Raw genomic sequence first — 22117 nt, 5'->3', positions numbered from 1 at the left:
TGACAGGCCTTATTATATAATCCCAGTACCTGACAGGCCTTATTATATAATCCCAGTATCTGACAGGCCTTATTATATAATCCCAGTACCAGACAGGCCTTATTATATAATCCCAGTACTAGACAGGCCTTATTATATAATCCCAGTACTAGACAGGCCTTATTATATAATCCCAGTACCTGACAGGCCTTATCATATAATCCCAGTACCTGACAGGCCTTATTATATAATCCCAGTACCAGACAGGCCTTATCATATAATCTGGTCCCAGGGTACCAGACAGGCCTTATTATATAATCCCAGTACCAGACAGGCCTTATTATATAATCCCAGTACTAGACAGGCCTTATCATATAATCTGATTCCTGGGTACCAGACAGGCCTTATTATATAATCCCAGTACCAGACAGGCCTTAATATATAATCCCAGTACTAGACAAGCCTTATCATATAATCTGATTCCTGGGTACCAGACAGGCCTTATTATATAATCCCAGTACCAGACAGGCTTTATTATATAATCCCAGTACCAGACAGGCCTTATTATATAATCCCAGTACCAGACAGGACTTATTATATAATCCCAGTACCTGACAGGCCTTATTATATAATCCCAGTACCTGACAGGCCTTATTATATAATCCCAGTACCAGACAGGCCTTATTATATAATCCCAGTACTAGACAGGCCTTATTATATAATCTGATCCCAGTACCAGACAGGCCTTATTATATAATCCCAGTACCTGACAGGCCTTATTATATAATCCCAGTACCAGACAGGCCTTATTATATAATCTAGTCCCAGTACCAGACAGGACTTATTATATAATCCCAGTACCAGACAGGCCTTATTATATAATCCCAGTACCTGACAGGCCTTATTATATAATCCCAGTACCAGACAGGCCTTATTATATAATCTGATCCCAGTACCAGACAGGCCTTATTATATAATCCCAGTACCAGACAGGCCTTATTATATAATCCCAGTACCAGACAGGCCTTATTATATAATCCCAGTACTAGACAGGCCTTATTATATAATCTAGTCCCAGTACCAGACAGGACTTATTATATAATCCCAGTACCAGACAGGCCTTATTATATAATCCCAGTACCTGACAGGCCTTATTATATAATCCCAGTACCAGACAGGCCTTATTATATAATCTGATCCCAGTACCAGACAGGCCTTATTATATAATCCCAGTACCTGACAGGCCTTATTACATAATCCCAGTACCAGACAGGCCTTATTATATAATCTAGTCCCAGTACCAGACAGGACTTATTATATAATCCCAGTACCAGACAGGCCTTATTATATAATCCCAGTACCAGACAGGCCTTATTATATAATCCCAGTACCAGACAGGACTTATTATATAATCCCAGTACCTGACAGGCCTTATTATATAATCCCAGTACCTGACAGGCCTTATTATATAATCCCAGTACCTGACAGGCCTTATTATATAATCCAAGTACCAGACAGGCCTTACTATATAATCCTAGTACCTGACAGGCCTTATTATATAATCTGATTCCTGGGTACCAGACAGGCCTTATTATATAATCCCAGTACCAGACAGGCCTTATTATATAATCCCAGTACCAGACAGGCCTTATTATATAATCTGATCCCAGGGTACCAGACAGGCCTTATTATATAATCCCAGTACCAGACAGGCCTTATTATATAATCCCAGTACCAGACAGGCCTTATTATATAATCCCAGTACCAGACAGGCCTTATTATATAATCCCAGTACCTGACAGGCCTTATTATATAATCCCAGTACCTGACAGGCCTTACTATACAATCTGATTCCTGGGTACCAGACAGGCCTGGTGCAGGAACAAGGAATGTGCTGTTAAAAGGATGAGAGGGACAATGAGCCAGCAGGTAGTGAGATTACTGGAATTACTACACCATCAGGTCAGCTCCCAGGGTTGGCTATAAACAGTGTTACCAGGCTACAATATAGGTGTTACTTTTAAATATAGAAGCATTGCATCAAGTAAACATACTGTTTTCTTTGACTATGATTTTTATACATTTATATATTTTACTTTCATTACCTTGGTGTTTTAAACTGAATTCAAACTGATGTTTTATTGTTCTATTATTCCAACATAAGTGCAGGTTTCATTGTTAAAATGCAATTAAGGATCTTCGGAAAACGAAAGAGGTGTAATCTCCAGAATAACTAATACCCCAGCAGACACTAGCTCTAACCTAATCAATTAATCGGAGACCTTCACTTACGCTTCATTTTGTCAATGGAAGTTATCATAAATGGAAAAGTTGTATTCCTATTACCTCCAAACACCCACCAACATGTACCTATAAGATCAAGTGGCTAGATTGGAACATCTGAAGGCCTACCCTTTACTTATTCAAGGCAATGAACATTTATATGGTACGTCACCATCTTCCATTACATTCATGATATTCAATGTGTAAGGTTTGAGGGAAATATAACATATCTTATTGGCAAAATGGTTTGCAACAATCGGATGCCTCCACATACATTGAATACTAATCATTCATATTGCAATGTAACTTCTGTTGAAATTAACAAAGCAGCTTTGGAAGAATTGTCCAGAAAATGATCAACCTCATAATGTCATTTTTTAACGAAGAAGCAAAAGTGGATTGAAAAATGCAGGATACAATGTCAGAAGGTGGTCATATAACTGAGTTTATATTTTCTTCAAAAAGCATTGTCAGCGACACATCTTTGATACATTCTAAATGGTTAGCAATTCTTTGTGGCTGTATCACCTGGAATTGATGAGTTTACCATACCGGATGTCCTTCTTCCTATCATACCTTATTTAATTAGTTTACCATACCTGATGTCCTTCCTCCTATCACACCTTATTTAATTAGTTTACCATACCTGATGTCCTTCCTCCTATCATACCTTATTTAATGAGAAGTTTACCATACCTGATGACCTTCCTCCTATCATACCTTATTTAATTAGTTTACCATACCTGATGTCCTTCCTCCTATCACACCTTATTTAATTAGTTTACCATACCTGATGTCCTTCCTCCTATCATACCTTATTTAATGAGAAGTTTACCATACCTGATGTCCTTCCTCCTATCATACCTTATTTAATTAGTTTACCATACCGGATGTCCTTCCTCCTATCATACCTTATTTAATTAGTTTACCATACCTGATGTCCTTCCTCCTATCATACCTTATTTAATGAGAAGTTTACCATACCTGATGTCCTTCCTCCTATCATACCTTATTTAATGAGAAGTTTACCATACCTGATGTCCTTCCTCCTATCATACCTTATTTAATTAGTTTACCATACCGGATGTCCTTCCTCCTATCATACCTTATTTAATTAGTTTACCATACCTGATGTCCTTCCTCCTATCATACCTTATTTAATGAGTTTACCATACCTGATGACCTTCCTCCTATCATACCTTATTTAATGAGAAGTTTACCATACCTGATATCCTTCCTCCTATCATACCTTATTTAATTAGTTTACCATACCTGATGTCCTTCCTCCTATCATACCTTATTTAATGAGTTTACCATACCTGATGTCCTTCCTCCTATCATACCTTATTTAATGAGAAGTTTACCATACCTGATGTCCTTCCTCCTATCATACCTTATTTAATTAGTTTACCATACCTGATGTCCTTCCTCCTATCATACCTTATTTAATGAGTTTATCATACCTGATGTCCTTCCTCCTATCATACCTTATTTAATGAGTTTACCATACCTGATGTCCTTCCTCCTATCACACCTTATTTAATTAGTTTACCATACCTGGTGACCTTCCTCCTATCATACCTTATTTAATGAGTTTATCTTACCTGATATCCTTCCTCCTATCAAACCTTATTTAATGAGAAGTTTACCATACCTGATGACCTTCCTCCTATCATACCTTATTTAATTAGTTTACCATACCTGATGACCTTCCTCCTATCATACCTTATTTAATTAGTTTACCATACCGGATGTCCTTCCTCCTATCATACCTTATTTAATGAGTTTATCTTACCTGATGACCTTCCTCCTATCATACCTTATTTAATGAGTTTACCATACCTGATGACCTTCCTCCTATCATACCTTATTTCCAACATGACATGACATTACAATGTAAACTTTGTCTCCAGATAACCTCAGTATCAATTATAAACAAGGGGCTGTAACTCTGCATATGATGGGACCTGTCATCTAATTTCAGTATATGCAACACTCTACCATCCCAGAAAGCTAATACATGTAGCGATATAACATACAAGAAACTTCGCTGACTTAGTGGTACATTTTGAACCAAGGGTCTGTTTAAAATTGCAGAGTGTGTAGATCAGTTTAACAATATTCTGTTAATCTACGAGGTATTTGCATGCATTAATTGAGGTGCTTATGAAATATATCAAACCAAAGTTAAATCCAGTTAAAATTTAGGAAGTTTTGGTCAAAGGATATCAGAGGGAAAGGTCATAGTATTACACAGACTAATGGATTGAGAGAGAGAATGCAATTCTTTGATAGAACTGGTAAGGGAATTCACTCAAAAAACAGGGCATACATATTATGTCAGATATGTCGTATCAAATTCATGTATACAGTACAAGATACCCTGAATGGTTGATATTCTGTATGATATACCAGATAAAGTTAACATTATAAGCTACAGCCTAATTTCTAAACAGTGCAGGTCTCAAGCAAACTATATTGCTGTAGATAAACTGATAGCACTATTTTCTGCTTAATTTACAATTAAAACAATGGGTACAAAACCCAATTAATTAATTAATATCGATGACTTATAGATATGAACTTCCAGGATAAAGCAGTGATGCACACTTTAAGGAGCATTGTCCTATCATACATGCAATTACACTAAACATTAATTACATTTTTTTTCAAATTGTACACGTCCAAATGTTTATTTATGCTGATTTTGTTGTTTCTTATTGATGCATTATTGTAAACACTGACAACTACACCCTGTAAATATAAAGTACATTTCTCCATACCAGTCATGTTTAGAATATTAACAACTATAACTGGTTAATTAACATATCAACAAGTCATAAACTGAATGCTAAAAAACTGGGGGAGATAGGAAATATATCAGAACAAGCAAGAAAGCAAGAAGTAGGGTGTGATTTAGTATAACGTAAGCATACAGTTGGTGACTCTGGTGGTGGAGCGATGTTGGTAGGCCCACCCTAGAAAGAACAAAACAGAAAACATCAAAATATCTAACCACAGTGACCAGACACTTCTTATCAATAACAGTATAATGGCTGTATGTTAAAGCAAATCCCACTACTAGAACTTCAACCTTTAGTATACACGTAACATCCCACTACTAGAACTTCAACCTTTAGTATACACGTAACATCCCACTACTAGTACTTCAACCTTTAGTATACACGTAACATCCCACTTCTAGTACTTCAACCTTTAGCTAACATCCCACTACTAGTACTTCAACCTTTAGCTAACATCCCACTACTAGTACTTCAACCTTTAGCTAACATCCCACTACTAGTACTTCAACCTTTAGTATACACATAACATCCCACTACTAGTACTTCAACCTTTAGCTAACATCCCACTACTAGTACTTCAACCTATTATATCTAACATCCCACTTCTAGTACTTCAACCTTTAGTATACACGTAACATCCCACTACTAGTACTTCAACCTATTATATCTAACATCCCACTACTAGTACTTCAACCTTTAGCTAACATCCCACTACTAGTACTTCAACCTATTATATCTAACATCCCACTACTAGTACTTCAACCTATTATATCTAACATCCCACTTCTAGTACTTCAACCTTTAGTATACACATAACATCCCACTACTAGTACTTCAACCTTTAGTACATATCTAACATCCCACTTCTAGTACTTCAACCTATTATACCTAACATCCCACTACTAGTACTTCAACCTTTAGTACACATTGTACAAAATGTCAGCTTAATCTAGTAACTTTTAATAGATTCAACTAACACAGAAATGACTGTGGCATCCCTCTTTCTTATTAATAGTGTTATTACCTATCACTTAATTAAGCTACACAAAACTGACTAGTACCCTTTCCTTGTTAGTAAGGATATCTACTTTATTCTAAGCTAGGTTTTTATCCTACCTGTATCTATGCTATTCCTGAAGAGTTATAACACTATAATACTAATGCTGTTTCTTGAGACAAAGCCAAATACTAAGTTGCAAATTGATGTGTAAGCAGTAACGAAAAAAGTCAGGAAAACAGTTGATTATGCGAATTTGCGAGTGCAAAGGACCACAATTCCAGCAAAAAAATGGAATAATGACATGGTTTAAATCTGATCTGTTATCTAATATGATAAAGCCAGCTAGCTACCAAGTAACAAACTGATGTAGTGAGTGATTGTGAAAAATGTCAGGAAAACAGGAAATTACGAAAATGTCCTATGTGCAAAGGGCCATAACTCCAGCCCAACAAGGAAAACTGACACGAGGTTCAAACTCAACCTGTAGTTTATTATGACATAGCCGCATAGCAAGTTACAAAATGATTTGGCAATCAGCAGTGAAAAAGGTCAGGAAAATTTGCAATGTGAAAGGGCCATAACTCCAGTAAAACATGGAATTTTGACACAGGGTTTAATAATCTAACATTACAAAGGCACGTTACAAGTAACAAATCAATGTAGAAAGCCACAGTGAACAAAAGTCAGGAAAACAGGTAATTACAAGAATTTTTCTATGTGCGAAGGTCAATAACTCAAGCAAAACTCATTCTGTAATTCATTATGACAAAGCCACAAATTCAGTAAATTCAGTTACCAACATATGTGGAAAATGGTAAGGAAAAACAATCTGGAAAACTTCAGTGTGACTGACGCCAATGCTGACAACGCATGACGATGGACAAAGTGATCCCGAAGTGTCCACCATGCTTCACAGGTGACACAACTACTATTTTCATAAGAGCTATCACTTTAACAGTTAAAAGTACTGCTGTTTCTGGAGAGCTATCAGTATAACAGTAAAAAGTATTGCTCTTTCTGGACAGCTGTCAGTAAAACAGTAAAAAGTATTGCTGTTTCTGGACAGCTGTCAGTAAATAGTATGGCTATTTCTGGGGAGTTATCACTATAACATTTAAAAGTACTGCTGTTTCTGGAGAGCTATCAGCATAACAGTACTGCTGTTTCTGGAGAGCTATCAGTATAACAGTACTGCTGTTTCTGGAGAGCTATCAGTATAACAGTACTGCTGTTTCTGGAGAGCTATCAGTACAACAGTACTGCTGTTTCTGGAGAGCTATCAGTATAACAGTACTGCTGTTTCTGGAGAGCTATCAGTATAACAGTACTGCTGTTTCTAGAGAGCTATCAGTATAACAGTACTGCTGTTTCTGGAGAGCTATCAGTATAACAGTACTGCTGTTTCTAGAGAGCTATCAGTATAACAGTACTGCTGTTTCTGGAGAGCTATCAGTATAACAGTACTGCTGTTTCTGGAGAGCTATAAGTATAACAGTACTGCTGTTTCTGGAGAGCTATCAGTATAACAGTACTGCTGTTTCTGGAGAGCTATCACTATAACAGTACTGCTGTTTCTGGAGAGCTATCAGTATAACAGTATTGCTGTTTCTGGAGAGCTATCAGTATAACAGTACTGCTGTTTCTGGGGAGCTATCAGTATAACAGTACTATTTATTCCATCCTTTTCATCATTCAATATTCTTTTCAGGTAAGTATGACGACAGTCATCAAACCTCTGCCTATCCTTATATCTAGTGCGCCAAACAAGTTATTGTTCCACATAGAAATGGATTATAATTCAGAAACAGTTTGTTAGCTAGGTACATTCCAGGTAATACATAGGATAAAGGAATAGGTCTAAAGGTCTAAATAGCATTGGAAAGTCTGGAGTACAAGAAAAGTGTAATACCTATTGGTCCAGTTGATTATCAACACTGACGTAAACTTGTATACAGGTAGAAGAAAGAGGCTCTTTATGATTTTGTCTTAACTGAATTCTTGCAGTTTAAGAAACCTTACCAATATCTTCTCTGGCTACCAGTTCAGACAGGTTTCACCATATGCTGTCAATCATGTGTCACATGATTCATACAAATTAGACTGGTGATCTGATATGACAATATGAATCCAAGACCAAAGGAAGAAGGCATTTTACAGCTGCAGTATCACTTCTTGGGCAACAATCATGATGAATTAGAAGAGATCCCAGATAATACCAATCCCCATATGATGGAACTATTAAATTGTAAATTAACAAGAGTATGAAGTTTCATGAGAATTGGAAATAGTTGGTAGAGTGAGGGCACTAGAAATTCAGTTTATTGTAAAGATGTCCTCATTCTTGTTCCAAGGTGATCGACAAGCAAACCAATATACAAAATGGATGTCAACAAGTGACAATCAGACTAGAAATGGAATTGGTGGAGTAACGGTGTCTGGTGTTATCCAGTACTTACTGACATATACATGTGATTCTCTTTATGCTCTCCACATCTCGTCACAAGGGGATAATGAAGTGCAAACAGGGGCATGCATTCATTTAAGCATTGATGTCATTTTTTTTTAGTTTCATCGGGGTATGAAACAAATTTTGTTTGCAAACTGTATGAATCCACATAGCGGATTCTTACAGAAGTTTGCAAACAAAATTTGTTTCATACCCCGATGAAACTAAAAAAAAATTGACATCAACAGCTTATAATTAATTTTTGAAAATGATTTTCTAATTTAAAACATGTTTTATGTACAATTTTACTGGTTTTAAATGGGATTCTTTTTCTCAAATCAATACGCAACGTCAATTGTCGTATTGTGACGTCACATTTTTCGCGCCATTCTCGGAATTTCTTTCATAGAAGAATGAAAAGAATTTTTCGAGCAATCACATTTGAGTATTTACCATAAAAACAAAGAAAAATTAATTATTGTCAAGTATGGTGACAAAAACTCTAGTGACAAATACAAACAGCAATTACATTAAATCAGTGCTTCCGGGAGTATCTATGGTGATCTTAAAAAGCAATTAAATTAAAAAAGCTTATTACTTAACAGATTATATTCTTAATTTTCAAAAACCACTATCATGTTAACAATATTTCTAAACACTGACTTATTGAAAACATAAGAAATATTTCAAGAGTACCCGTATTATCAAAATGGCATTTTCTTAATTGAACGGCAACTATTAGTCATGAAAACAAAACAAATTTTAGATTACATTTCTATATTTCACTCTTAATTTACAACAATTTTGAACATTAATTGTAATCTGACACACTCTATTTTATTAAAATGAATGTTACACCAGGATTTTACTGAGAGGGTCAAAAAGCCTAATGGTCAAACTAAATGTGATATTTGCCAGGTACATGTCACTTTGTATTCTGGCAATCAACAGGTTTATTATCTACCCATATGGTATATTCATATCTACAACAGCCACACCAAATATTCCAATATCTACCTCTGTACCTAACATCCAATAAATACCATGATATCAAACATTCTGATTTCCAATTCAGACAAGATGAATACCCATGATTGCCTAAATAATAAATTCCCTTTAATAATTAAGAGCAAATCATACATGAGAAGGCTAATAGAGGTGGTAATCATATGGAAGGTGTAATATTTTTGTTCATCAATGAGAAATCACAGAAAACTTTTAACTACCAGGTACTTATAACAATATACAGTCTAATGTCACAAGCAGTGTATGATCACAATGGCACAGTGTATTTAGAATCTTCAGATTAGTCCATGAAGTGGTAACTCTGCCCTGCAGACTTCAGAATGATACCGGGGAAATCTATACCAATGTAGATCATAATTTTCTAGCCTTAGAGAAATGATGACCAAACCAAGGTAAGAAGCATGTATGACTGTAGAGGAAGCAGACAAGATGTCGGGGAGAGTAAGAAGCATGTATGACTGTAGAGGAAGCAGACAAGATGTCAGGGAGAGTAAGAAGCATGTATGACTGTAGAGGAAGCAGACCAGATGTCAGGGAGAGTAAGAAGTATGTATGACTGTAGAGGAAGCAGACAAGATGTCAGGGAGAGTAAGAAGTATGTATGACTGTAGAGGAAGCAGACAAGATGTCAGGGAGAGTAAGAAGCATGTATGACTGTAAGGGAAGCAGACAAGATGTCAGGGAGAGTAAGAAGTATGTATGACTGTAGAGGAAGCAGACAAGATGTCGGGGAGAGTGCAGTGTCTGTATACTACAATGTCATTAACCTACATAATAACATATCAGGTTTATATACAATGTACATAAATATACATTATATCTGACCAGAACGTCATGCCCTGTTGAATTTTCATAACCATATTTATTTCAGGTGAGTTGACATTCATTAGGTAGAAAAATGCTTGTAAATTGTCATCCTGTTATTACAGGTGAAACAAGAATCTGTTCCTGGGACATCATAGTCATTTCTACACCTAACAAATAACACCAGGAGAAAATTAACATAACAGGTCTATATTTAGAAATCAACAGTTTGCTGTCATGTCATTTTACCTTCACTTAACAATCACAAACAGTTGAAATGTCATCAGATTCTTACTTGATCTTAAAATTAATAACAGTTGTAGAATACAAACACTTGACTGTATGAGGTGAAGCAAGCAGTGAGAGAGACCTGGGACAGATATACACAACACAACAGGCTGATGGTAATTAAACAGGCCACCACACAGAGCTGATTACCTACCCGTCCTAAAGTTTGCACCAGGTCGTGCACTTTGTTGGTTACTATGGTAACATCCTGTGCGGCCTGTTCTCTATAAACCTGTTGTAGCTGGATGTATCGTTCTGAGTCTGCTGTCATATCAGGGATGGTGCCTCGCAGTGGCAGAGCTCCTACAAGATTAGTTTAGGATTTACAACATGATTGATATCAGTTTGACCTTATGGACTTAATTGTACATTTTGTTTATCATAGAGTGTATATTTCTACCCTCTTTACAAATAGGTGTAGGTAAACACTCTAATATGTTAAACAATCATAGTCTAAAGGTAACATCAGTAAATAATAGCTGATTTCTAGTGGCTAAACTTGTGAGAATCCTTCCCTCACCCACATCTCCCCTTACTGAGTTGGTAGTAAACTGCAAGCATCAAATTAAGCATAAAGCAATTAGTAGTGTAAACAGCGTAAATAGTTAAAGCCAAAAGGTCATTAATAGATTCTATAAATAGTCACTCATGATCATATGCGGCCTAAATTTCTGATTGTATTTAATGACGAAATATTAGTCTGAACAGTAAACAGCCAAGGATGATCTAAGGATGATCTATAGTCACAGCCATAACTCTCCACTAACTGGTGTAGCATATAAGTCATGTACCACCAGATGGTCTTGTCTTTTAAGATTCAATGACAGCATTATACATTATCATACATACAGAATATACTTGGTAATAGTGACTGTGGCTTTTATAAAATATTCAAGATATTTTTTATAGTTTACTGAAATCAGTTTCAAATATAGCTGCACATAAACCAAGTAACACCAAAATGTCGTACCTCTGCCTTCCCCTTCCACAAATTCGTGGATTGCTCGTACAAGGATCCAAAATGGCTTGCTCTGCAAAATAGAATAAATATAGATCTGTCAATGTATATTGAGCAGACATTGTCTACAAGCCCAACATCCACTCACATGAAAACATAATACACCCTGTATCTGACAACCATTATGATATACACATTAAATTATTTATCAATTAAAATCAACTTGAATGTCAAGGTTATTGATCTTCATTCTCTGGATACCGTAGGATCAGTGACTTTCACAAGGGTGACTTACATCTGAGTCAGTGACCTTCACAAGGGTGACTTACATCTGAGTTTAACTCCTTACAGCAGGAATCCTCAAAAAGCCTTTGGACATCACCAGGGATCCTGGTAGGGACTAACGAGGTGTTAACACTCTTTATGGCCTCATCAAAGTTTTCTTCATCCTCGGGAACACCCTCCTCATTCTTACGTATACCTGGTCAGGACATCAATGTTACCGTAATAACCTCAACAAATACTATCTATACTAATCTGAGACCAGAACCACCAAACAATGTCAAAAGTATTTAAATATCAACTCATCTTGAAGTAGAAGGAACACTTAAGTAACACCTTCATAATATAATTTATCTAGAAACATAACGGACACTCAACTGACACCTCCAAACATACGATAGACACTCAACAGACACCTCCAAACTTACAACGGACACTCAACTCACACCTCAAAACATACGATGGACACTCAACTCACACCTCCAAACCTACGATGGACACTCAACTCACACATCAAAACCTACGATGGACACTCAACTCACACCTCCAAACCTACGATGGACACTCAACTCGCACCTCCAAAACTACAACGGACACTCAACTCGCACCTCCAAACCTACAACGGACACTCAACTCACACCTCCAAACCTACAACGGACACTCAACTCACACCTCCAAACCTACGATAGACACTCAACTCACACCTCCAAACCTACAACGGACACTCAACTCACACCTCAAAACCTACGATGGACACTCAACTCACACCTCAAAACCTACGATGGACACTCAACTCGCACCTCCAAACCTACAACAGGATACTCAACTCAAACCTCCAAACCTACAACGGACACTCAACTCACACCTCCAAACATAGGATAGACTAACCCCCAAATTACAAAGCACTCAACTCACACCCCCAAAAACCAAAACAAAAATAAAATCCATTAAAAAATTACAAGGCCACCAACTCACATCTCCAAACATATGATAGACACTCAACTCACATCTCCAAACATACGATAGACACTCAACTCACACTTCCAAACATACGATATACACTCAACTCACACCTCCAAACCTACAACGGACACTCAACTCACACCTCCAAACCTACAACAGACACTCAACTCACACCTCCAAACCTACAACGGACACTCAACTGACACCTCCAAACATATGATAGACACTCAACTCGCACCTCCAAACCTACAACGGACACTCAACTCGCACCTCCAAACTTACAACAGACACTCAACTCACACCTCCAAACATATGATAGACACTCAACTCACACCTCCAAACCTACAACGGACACTCAACTCACAAACCTACAACGGACACTCAACTCACACCTCGAAACCTACAACGGACACTCAACTCACAAACCTACAACGGACACTCAACTCACACCTCCAAACCTACAATGGACACTCAACTCACACCTCAAAACCAATAACAGACACTCAACTCACACCTCCAAACATAGGATAGACACTCAACTCACACCTCCAAACCTACAACGGACACTCAACTCACAAACCTACAACGGACACTCAACTCACACCTCGAAACCTACAACGGACACTCAACTCACAAACCTACAATGGACACTCAACTCACACCTCCAAACCTACAATGGACACTCAACTCACAAACCTACAACGGACACTCAACTCACACTTCCAAACCTACAACGGAGACTCAACTCACACCTCCAAACCTACAATGGACACTCAACTCACACCTCCAAACCAATAACGGACACTCAACTCACACTTCCAAATATCAACAAGAAAAGTACTCATATCTTAGGATTATTAATAATGATGGCATTAGTAAACAGGCCACGAGGTCAGTGACCACTTAATTTTATATTAAACATAGGAATAGAAGGTTTTATTCAGCATTTTCAACCCCAAAGGTACCTGTGCAAATTACAGTTTTTTTTTCTGGAGGTTGATAAGGTTTACCTCCCTATTAACAGCCTGGATCATTTTGAGGAGTAGTAATAACTGCCTGAATGTGTGATGAAAAACATAACGAGCCTGTCACATGATCTCCAGATCAATTGGTGTAAATTGTCCCACACAAGGACACAACCATGACAGCACAGGATGGAACACAGATTCCTGAGGAACACAAACTACCCTAGGTAAGGAACGAAGATTATTCCGTATGATGCTCTATTAAAATAACACCATCAAGCATTGGCGGTGATTCTGTAGTAGGGGAGATAATTCTGGTTTCACTCACCTTGTTTGATAAGCTCTTTGAATTGTGTCTTTTCCTTGTAGTTTTTTGGAGCTTCACCACTATGCTGCAATAAAAAATGATTCATAGAGATGACACCTCTGACCTTCAAAGTGTCATTTACTTTAACAAATGTAGCATGCCACCCTTCTTCTCAGCATGCTACTGTACAATATGTATCAGAGAGCTATAGACTCGTGGTTATTCCAGGTGTTTTATATGTGGAAGTACTCTAGCTCCAAACCAGGCATCAATCTATCTTTTATGGGTGACAGGAAGATTTACAGAAATAGAACCTTACCTGTTGTTTCCACACCTGTAGGTACTTGTACAGGATTACCAGCCAAGGCGTATGGGAATGATCCTACAGCAACATAATATTTCAATATTACAATGATAAAACAATTCCAATCATATTTTTGGACAAAGGAGAATGAAAAAATTGAGAACAAAAATCAATGCAATACAACTAAAAGAAAGTGAGAAGGGTGTTAACATACACCCTTCTCTTTGCTTTCCTGGTGTAGTAATACAAGAAATCCCAGAGGGGTGTCAACCATTCTGTTTCTATTTAAGTTTTCTATACTTTTCTCATTTTTCCTTAGAGAAATCTACAAATAAAAATTGGAGAAAATCCTTAGTTCTCCCTGAGATTATTGTACTTGAACTGTCAAAATTCTAATCAAACAAAATACAACCTGCACAACTAGGGACTGTGGGACACCTACAAATGTTATTATTCTTATTTGGATAAAGATTCACAGCACTTTCTCAATAAATAGTGATAACAGAAAGCCTTTGAGGATTATTGACAGGTGGATGATGAAACACAGATAAAGAGCAATTAAAATAGCCCACTGTATCTATTTGATGACCATGCTCACTAAATGAAGTGATCACAAGGTCTAGGAATGGAAGTGTGGTATGATAACCACCATAGATGGTACCTCACCTTCTTATTCATTGTGTCAAGGTCTAGTGAATCACAATATGAAACAAGTCCATCAAACTGCCTGTCTAGTCTTAGGTCTTCATGGCTACTGTCAGGGTGGGACTCTATTACTGAAACAAAAAAGTTTTAAATTAACACAAACTCAAAAAAATTCCAAGGTCATAATACAAGGTCATAACAAGAGGTTATAGCACAAGGTCACAACACAAGGTCAAAAAAAAAAACCAGTTCATAATACAAGGTCATAACTAAAGGTTATAGCACGAGGTCACAACACAAGGTCAAAACAAACTAGAACTGTCGCCAGGATGGCTGACTAATACCCCCGCAATCTGCACGAGTCAATGGTGAATTGAAACTGTTAATTAGAGGCTAACTAAGATAACCCAGTAATATAGTGACCAGTTGCCATAGCAACCATAATTTTGAAAAAGAAAAGAAAGTGGCATGCACATCTACACATGGTCCTCTATATTTGTGTGAAGTTTCATTGAAATTGGCCATTTAGTTTAGGAGGAGTTGTCCGGACAATCTTAAAGTTATGGTTCTTATCGGAAAACCTGTTTATAGTGACCAGTTGCCATAGCAACCATAATTTTGAGAAAAAGAAAGTGGCATGCACATCTACACATGGTCCTCTATATTTGTGTGAAGTTTCATTGAAATCGGCCCTTCGGTTTAGGAGGAGTTGTCCGGACAAACTTAAAGTTATGGTTCTTATCAGAAAACCTGTTTATAGTGACCAGTTGCCATAGCAACCATAATTTTGAGAAAAATAAAGTGGCATGCACATCTACACATGATCATTAATATCTGTGTGAAGTTTCATCGGAATTGGCCCATCGGTTTAGGAGGAGTTGTCCGGACAAAATGCGTCTACAGACAGACGGACGGACAGACAACCTGATTCCAGTATACCCCCCTAACTTCGTTGCGGGGGTATAAAGATCAAATTACAAGGTCATACATACCTGTGTGTTCCCTCACTGCCAGTCTTATGTACGGTAGTCAATAAAACCTGATAACCAAGACTTACAATGACTGTCATACATACCTGTGTGTTCCCTCACTGCCAGTCTTATGTAGTCAATAAACCTTGATAACCAAGACTTACAATGACTGTCATACATACCTGTGTGTTCCCTTACTGCCAGTCTCATGTAGTCAATAAACCTTGATAACCAAGACTTACAATGACTGTCATACATACCTGTGTGTTCCCTCACAGCCAGTCTTATGTAGTCAATAAACCTTGATAACCAAGACTTACAATGACTGTCATACATACCTGTGTGTTCCCTCACTGTCATACATACCTGTGTGTTCCCTCACTGTCATACATACCTGTGTGTTCCCTCACAGCCAGTCTTATGTAGTCAATAAACCTTGATAACCAAGACTTACAATGACTGTCATACATACCTGTGTGTTCCCTTACTGCCAGTCTCATGTAGTCAATAAACCTTGATAACCAAGACTTACAATGACTGTCATACAAACCTGTGTGTTCCCTCACAGCCAGTCTTATGTAGTCAATAAACCTTGATAACCAAGACTTACAATGACTGTCATACATACCTGTGTGTTCTCTCACTGCCAGTCTCATGTAACCAACAAATCCGTAACAGCGACACACCAGGAGCGGGATATTGTTCGTCCACAACTGTTTGCTCAACTGTAGTAATGTCCTTCAATAAATCAAATTATTATGGCGTTAACCTAAATCATTGACCTACACAATGTTTTTAAATGACATTGCAATATCTCATATGAATATTTTACAATTGGTTTTGCCCCCTAGGCATATTTAACATAGCACATGATTGATTAGATTTAAATAACTGCCCCCATAAGGGATCGAACGCGGGACCTATGGCTTACTAAACTTACGCTCAACCGATCAAGCTAAAGCTTTAGTTGAGTGGTATATTGTGGCTAGTATTTACCAGGGTTTCACATATACATTGCATGCATGATAATTCGCCTGTAATGATTAAAATCAGAATAACCAAATATGGAACATTGTTTAGGATTGTTACAGAACACAGCCTACTGGATATGTACAGTAACTCCCAGTGATTTTTGTTACATTTCATAATAAAAATTTACTTATCTACCCGGAAATACTTATTGAAAATGGATCTGGAGTCATGGTGAATATAACATTTACCTTTAGATAGTGTTCCATCTGGGTATCAAGGTATTGAAAATGGACAAGCAATATACAGCAAGTAAGACTCATAACACAATCTGTTTTAACACACCTAATTATTAACCTGTCATGAACAGTAAATTTTTTTAATAGTAATTGATATGAGAAAAGTCTACCACAGACATGTACGTACATCAACATCTTTCACAAAGGTTTGTACCGACCCTGAAAATTCTGCCAAGTTCCCTACCTTTCACAATTAAAGGTGTGTCTGACCCTGTAAATTCTACCAAGTTCCTTACCTTTCACAAAGGTTTGTGGCTATCACCATTGTAAATGTGTTGAAGAAGCTTGGATTGGACTGCAGTAGATTTTCTGGATGCTTTAAACAGAGAACAAGTTTTTTAAATGACCTAAGCAATAAATACCTGAAATGCAAAAATGAAGATCAAATTGTGCTTACAATCTTTGCTTTACTAAATCCTAACATATAAGTCTAGTCAACCCAACTTCTAAGGCAACAAAATTTTAACAATTAAGCACAGGCTGATTATAAACAATACTTTTTTTTTCAAAACAGCTGGAATTATCATATTGAAAACACAATCCAAGCATGAGATTACACAATTAATAATGGTAACGGCACATCTCCGATCACTAAATAAACTTCAGTTCACGTTTCTATGTGACAAAATTAGAGGCTTTCCGACTTTATTTCTTGAAAACAATTACAGAATATGTATTTAAAAGACGTTTTAAAACTCAACCTGAGAGGGAAATGTATGGAATATAACGGCAAATCTTCTTTGTAAATCGCCGCTGCCTTTGAAGTTATCACTGTGCGGCACTGTGCACGTGCTTGTTTCTTTGATGTGTCAATCAAATTAGACTCCACTTTATAGCGGGGACTTATTGCGGGTTGCGATTAAATAAATAATATTTAAAAAATGAAGTTTTAATATCACTTTTCAGCGTTTTATAAGGAAAATAAAATGAAAAACTCAACAATTCCAACAATCTGTCATGTGTAAAAAATCTTTTTCTATTAGCCAATTTTTCTGATCTCTCTGCGGGTAAGCCTCTTTAAGCACAGGCTGATTATAAACTATACTTTTTTTTTCAAAACAGCTGGTATTATCATATTGAAAACACAATCCAAGCACGAGATTACACAATTAATAATGGTCCAATTCACACTGATACACTAATCATAAGATCCCATATCCAAAGCTTCATCATAAAAGAAGATGAATTTGTAAACTTTTCTTTAAGTCTGTACAGCAATAAAATCTCTTTACACACACATTAATTTGATCAAAGTATATATGTATATATATATATATAGCAATTTATATCTTACATCTTCCACAAAGTCCCCAGTAACATCAGGATTCAGTTCCGCCAGCAACTCTGTAGCTACCTTGGCCCTCGACTGTGGGAATAACATACCAGTACATATACAAAATGTAGATTCCTTTAGGCATGTAAACTGAACAAAAATTTAGAATTTGATGATTGATTTATATTGAATTATCATTTCTATACTCCAGTTAATGCATTATTCAAACATTACAAATGATCATTAATGATTTGAACTGTAATATTCAAATTAATTGATAATGCAGTACATGTTATTAAGCTTTTATGAATATTCAACATCACATTACCTCGCCCAGGGAATCTTTGGTGAGGAAGAAGCTACAAATACAAAACAGATGTGTTAGTGTAGGAGATTATAACTGATGATCAGGAGTCTTGAGAGCCATTAAGTTCTCCTGTACACGGAACTACTTTGTCTCTTACAGCAATTCTAGCAGAGTTTTACTACATACTTGATGATTAATTCCATTTACATTGTGTGTATAAGAAAGTGACTTACTTGTTGCCTACATCCTCTCCCTGGACTTTGTTACCATCAACAATTGTAAAGGCTCCAATCCCTGTATAAAGTGGAATATTATTAGTCATTTTGTTGTTGTTTCTATAATTATACAAATATTCATCAACTGGTCAAGACCTATGAAATTGTCTGTCACTGAAATAAAACTAAAAGCTTCTTTAAAACAAAAATACAAATTTATATCTGTATAACATAAGTCTTAATTAACCTATTAGTACTTTAAAAAGGCTGTTTCAAACAATGGCTCATACTCAATACTACTGATATCATTACTTTTTTTTTCATTTACAAAAATATATACTTGCCAAGCCTCAAGATGGACTCCCTCATTTAGAAATTTTGAAATCTGACCTCGCTATATCTATTTATATCTGCATGTTCACAGATCTCAACAGGTAGATCAATACACTGAATCACACCAGAAACCAAACTTTTGTAAAACAATATTTTGGTATTTATCAGATTTGATTCAATTTTCGATTCTTACCTCACAATTCGATTATTTGCGATTTGATTACATATTAAGCCTAGAATTAATTCTTTTTTCACAAATAACACACAAACAAAGGTTAACAAAAATTTGGCAGACAGTTGTGTTTTTGTCTGCTTTTCCTCCAACTGACAGAATGCCGAAATACTTCCATACTGGTGGTTTTAAAGAAGTCAATGGATCAACTAGTCGCTGTGACTGGTTGAGTGAGCTCATATTACAAGCTGTCATCTAATCAAATGTATCATTTGAGTAGCTCTCAGTTTTCGCTGAAACTGGAAATTTATTCTAGCATGTAGAAATAAATCGAATCAAAATCAGGATATAATAAATCAAGAATTGAATTGACGTCGATAAATCGTGATTCATCGTAATCATGGTGAATCGTTTCACTACTACCTGGAAATATAGACAATAATAACAAACCAGGTAGAATAAGGTTCTTTAGGATCTCGGTACCAGTGGCTGTAGCATTGACAAGGCAAACTCTGGCAGACTCCAGAGCAATCTGACCGTGGTCACCCCACAATCTGGAATAAACAGAATACAAGGTTATTGTAACTCACTTAGGAATTTAAAATAGGCAATGAACGAATGATTAATTTCAAGTTGAATAAAAAAAACATTTGATTTAATTAATATATAATTTATTTTTAACAAATGCTGAGACGTAAAATTTTGAACATATCCACTATAGACTTGTTCACTGCAGCTGGCATTAAGAACATGTTGGGTGAAAATATAATGATGGAGGAGGAGGAGGAGGATCTGGGTGGTCTGGGTGTGTATGTGAGGTCTTTGTGGGTTTGTAATTATATAAACTATCTTTTGTCTGTATTTCATGTAATTAACTGTCATGTATGTTCTGTATATATTTGTACTGATAAACTGTTAAGGTAATAAATAAATTGAAAATGAATTGACCAGATCTGGGGCTTAATTACTGTATATTTATTGATAGAATTGTTAATTGTACTGAAGGTGTCTATTACAGGTAAAACATACGGGTAATGGCCTGAGGGCAAGGGTAGTGACAGAGTGACACCTGACCAGCTGGTCACCAGTCAATTGATGTCAGACAGCTGGATAAGCAGGAAGATGTAAGGGGACCTATCATAGTTGGTATGGATGGATGGTCATGCAGCTATCAGAATGAAAGCATTATATATATATATATATAACTACCATATATATTGATATATGCTGATAGACTGTAATAAACTGACTGTAAGACATGGAATAGAACACTAGTCATTAGTCATTTCAAAGTGTTTTTCTTATTCTTTAAATTTTTTTTTTTAATTACTGTTGATATTTTAATATGAACTATAATTATTTGCAGACTATGTGGTCTTGACTTTTCGGTATGTCTTTGTTTTATTTTTATATATTTTAACTAAAAATGTGTCCTATGTCACTCTCCCTACATGGTTATAAAGTCAATTTAAGTGCAATATGGCCGACACCATCAAGTGATATAACAGGTTATTCAGAAAACAAGCATAGAAACGTTTTCACACAAAATTAGTTATTCACCGACGTTAATAGACGATACAATAATGGGGAAATGTTGGCAAAAGTGCACTTGTCTTTTTCATTAAAAATTATCGCATATTTTGTGTGTTCACAGGGCTGCAGTATTCTCCTTTCATGAAAGATAAATTATTTTCTTACTGATAGTAGAGATTAGTATATAGGTCTCTGTTGGTAGGTAAGAGGAAAGATTGAGAATCAATGAACTAGTACTAGTACTACTGATTATACTGTAAGATGAATTTGGTATCATGTCCTGTACAATTAGGGCACATTGGTAATGATAGACTGGTCAATCACCCAAACAGTGACAATCACCACTGCAACATCAACTTCCAATCACAGTCTGTATGACTGGTCCTCCTACAAGAGGAGGGACTTACATCTACTTCTCTACTACTTACTGTTACTACTGGTCATATATAGGTATTTCTGGCTATTTTTTTCAAATATAAGACTAAACATGTGGTTGGGGGAGGGGGAGGGGTGGGGGGGCAGTATATATCTCGAATACCCCATGTATAGCAGATGTATTGCGTACTTATGTATCCTATCAAGGTCCACTGACAAGCTATGTCAGGTATGTGTGTTTGATGAAATCTATCTGCGAATTCCGAGTTCGCATATAGCCTTTGTTAAATTGAATAACGTACCGAAGTAAACCGTGTTACATTTAAGACACCAACGTACACAATGGTCAAGTGTTGGGACTTACCTGAGCTGTCGATCATATTTGTTGTTTTTGTCTACTCCGTCTTTACCGGTAGTCGCCATCTTGGAATGAAGGGAGACAAGTCTGTTTCTGCGGGAAATATAAATAAAAACAAACGTCGTTATATTAGATCTAGGTCCAACGTCTTTCGTTCTCTCCAGCAGACTTACATTACTTGGACAACTTGCGTGATTAATCATCGTACTACAGTGATAAAGTTGTATGCACTATGCGAATAAACAATGTTTAATGTCT

General features: G+C 36.5%; 1 protein-coding gene across 3 annotated transcripts in view; it reads right to left on the bottom strand.

The window, feature by feature from the left end:
• The window catches only part of LOC117337379 (NEDD8-activating enzyme E1 regulatory subunit-like), a 45328-nt gene extending 23365 nt beyond the window's left edge, over nt 1-21963 (bottom strand). For 2 of the 3 annotated variants that reach the window (XR_004534799.1, XM_033898348.1), the window contains exons 1-14: nt 21866-21963; nt 20044-20147; nt 19107-19167; nt 18895-18925; nt 18588-18659; nt 17530-17609; nt 16654-16763; nt 15076-15185; nt 14425-14487; nt 14127-14190; nt 11918-12069; nt 11601-11661; nt 10785-10933; nt 5199-5240 (exon numbers count right to left, since the gene is read on the bottom strand). Coding sequence is in view for 2 of the 3 variants with exons in the window: in XM_033898348.1 (XP_033754239.1) it covers nt 5199-5240; nt 10785-10933; nt 11601-11661; nt 11918-12069; nt 14127-14190; nt 14425-14487; nt 15076-15185; nt 16654-16763; nt 17530-17609; nt 18588-18659; nt 18895-18925; nt 19107-19167; nt 20044-20147; nt 21866-21924 (1158 nt within the window). In the remaining variant the exon portion in view is untranslated. The remainder of the gene's footprint in view (nt 1-5198; nt 5241-10784; nt 10934-11600; nt 11662-11917; nt 12070-14126; nt 14191-14424; nt 14488-15075; nt 15186-16653; nt 16764-17529; nt 17610-18587; nt 18660-18894; nt 18926-19106; nt 19168-20043; nt 20148-21865) is intronic. The other variant, XM_033898349.1, reaches the window with a different exon arrangement.
• Between the last annotated feature and the right edge of the window lie 154 nt (nt 21964-22117).

Source organism: Pecten maximus, chromosome 11 (assembly GCF_902652985.1).
Source record: "Pecten maximus chromosome 11, xPecMax1.1, whole genome shotgun sequence".
NCBI classification, from domain to species: domain Eukaryota; kingdom Metazoa; phylum Mollusca; class Bivalvia; order Pectinida; family Pectinidae; genus Pecten; species Pecten maximus.
This window is presented reverse-complemented; position numbering and strand designations above follow the sequence as displayed.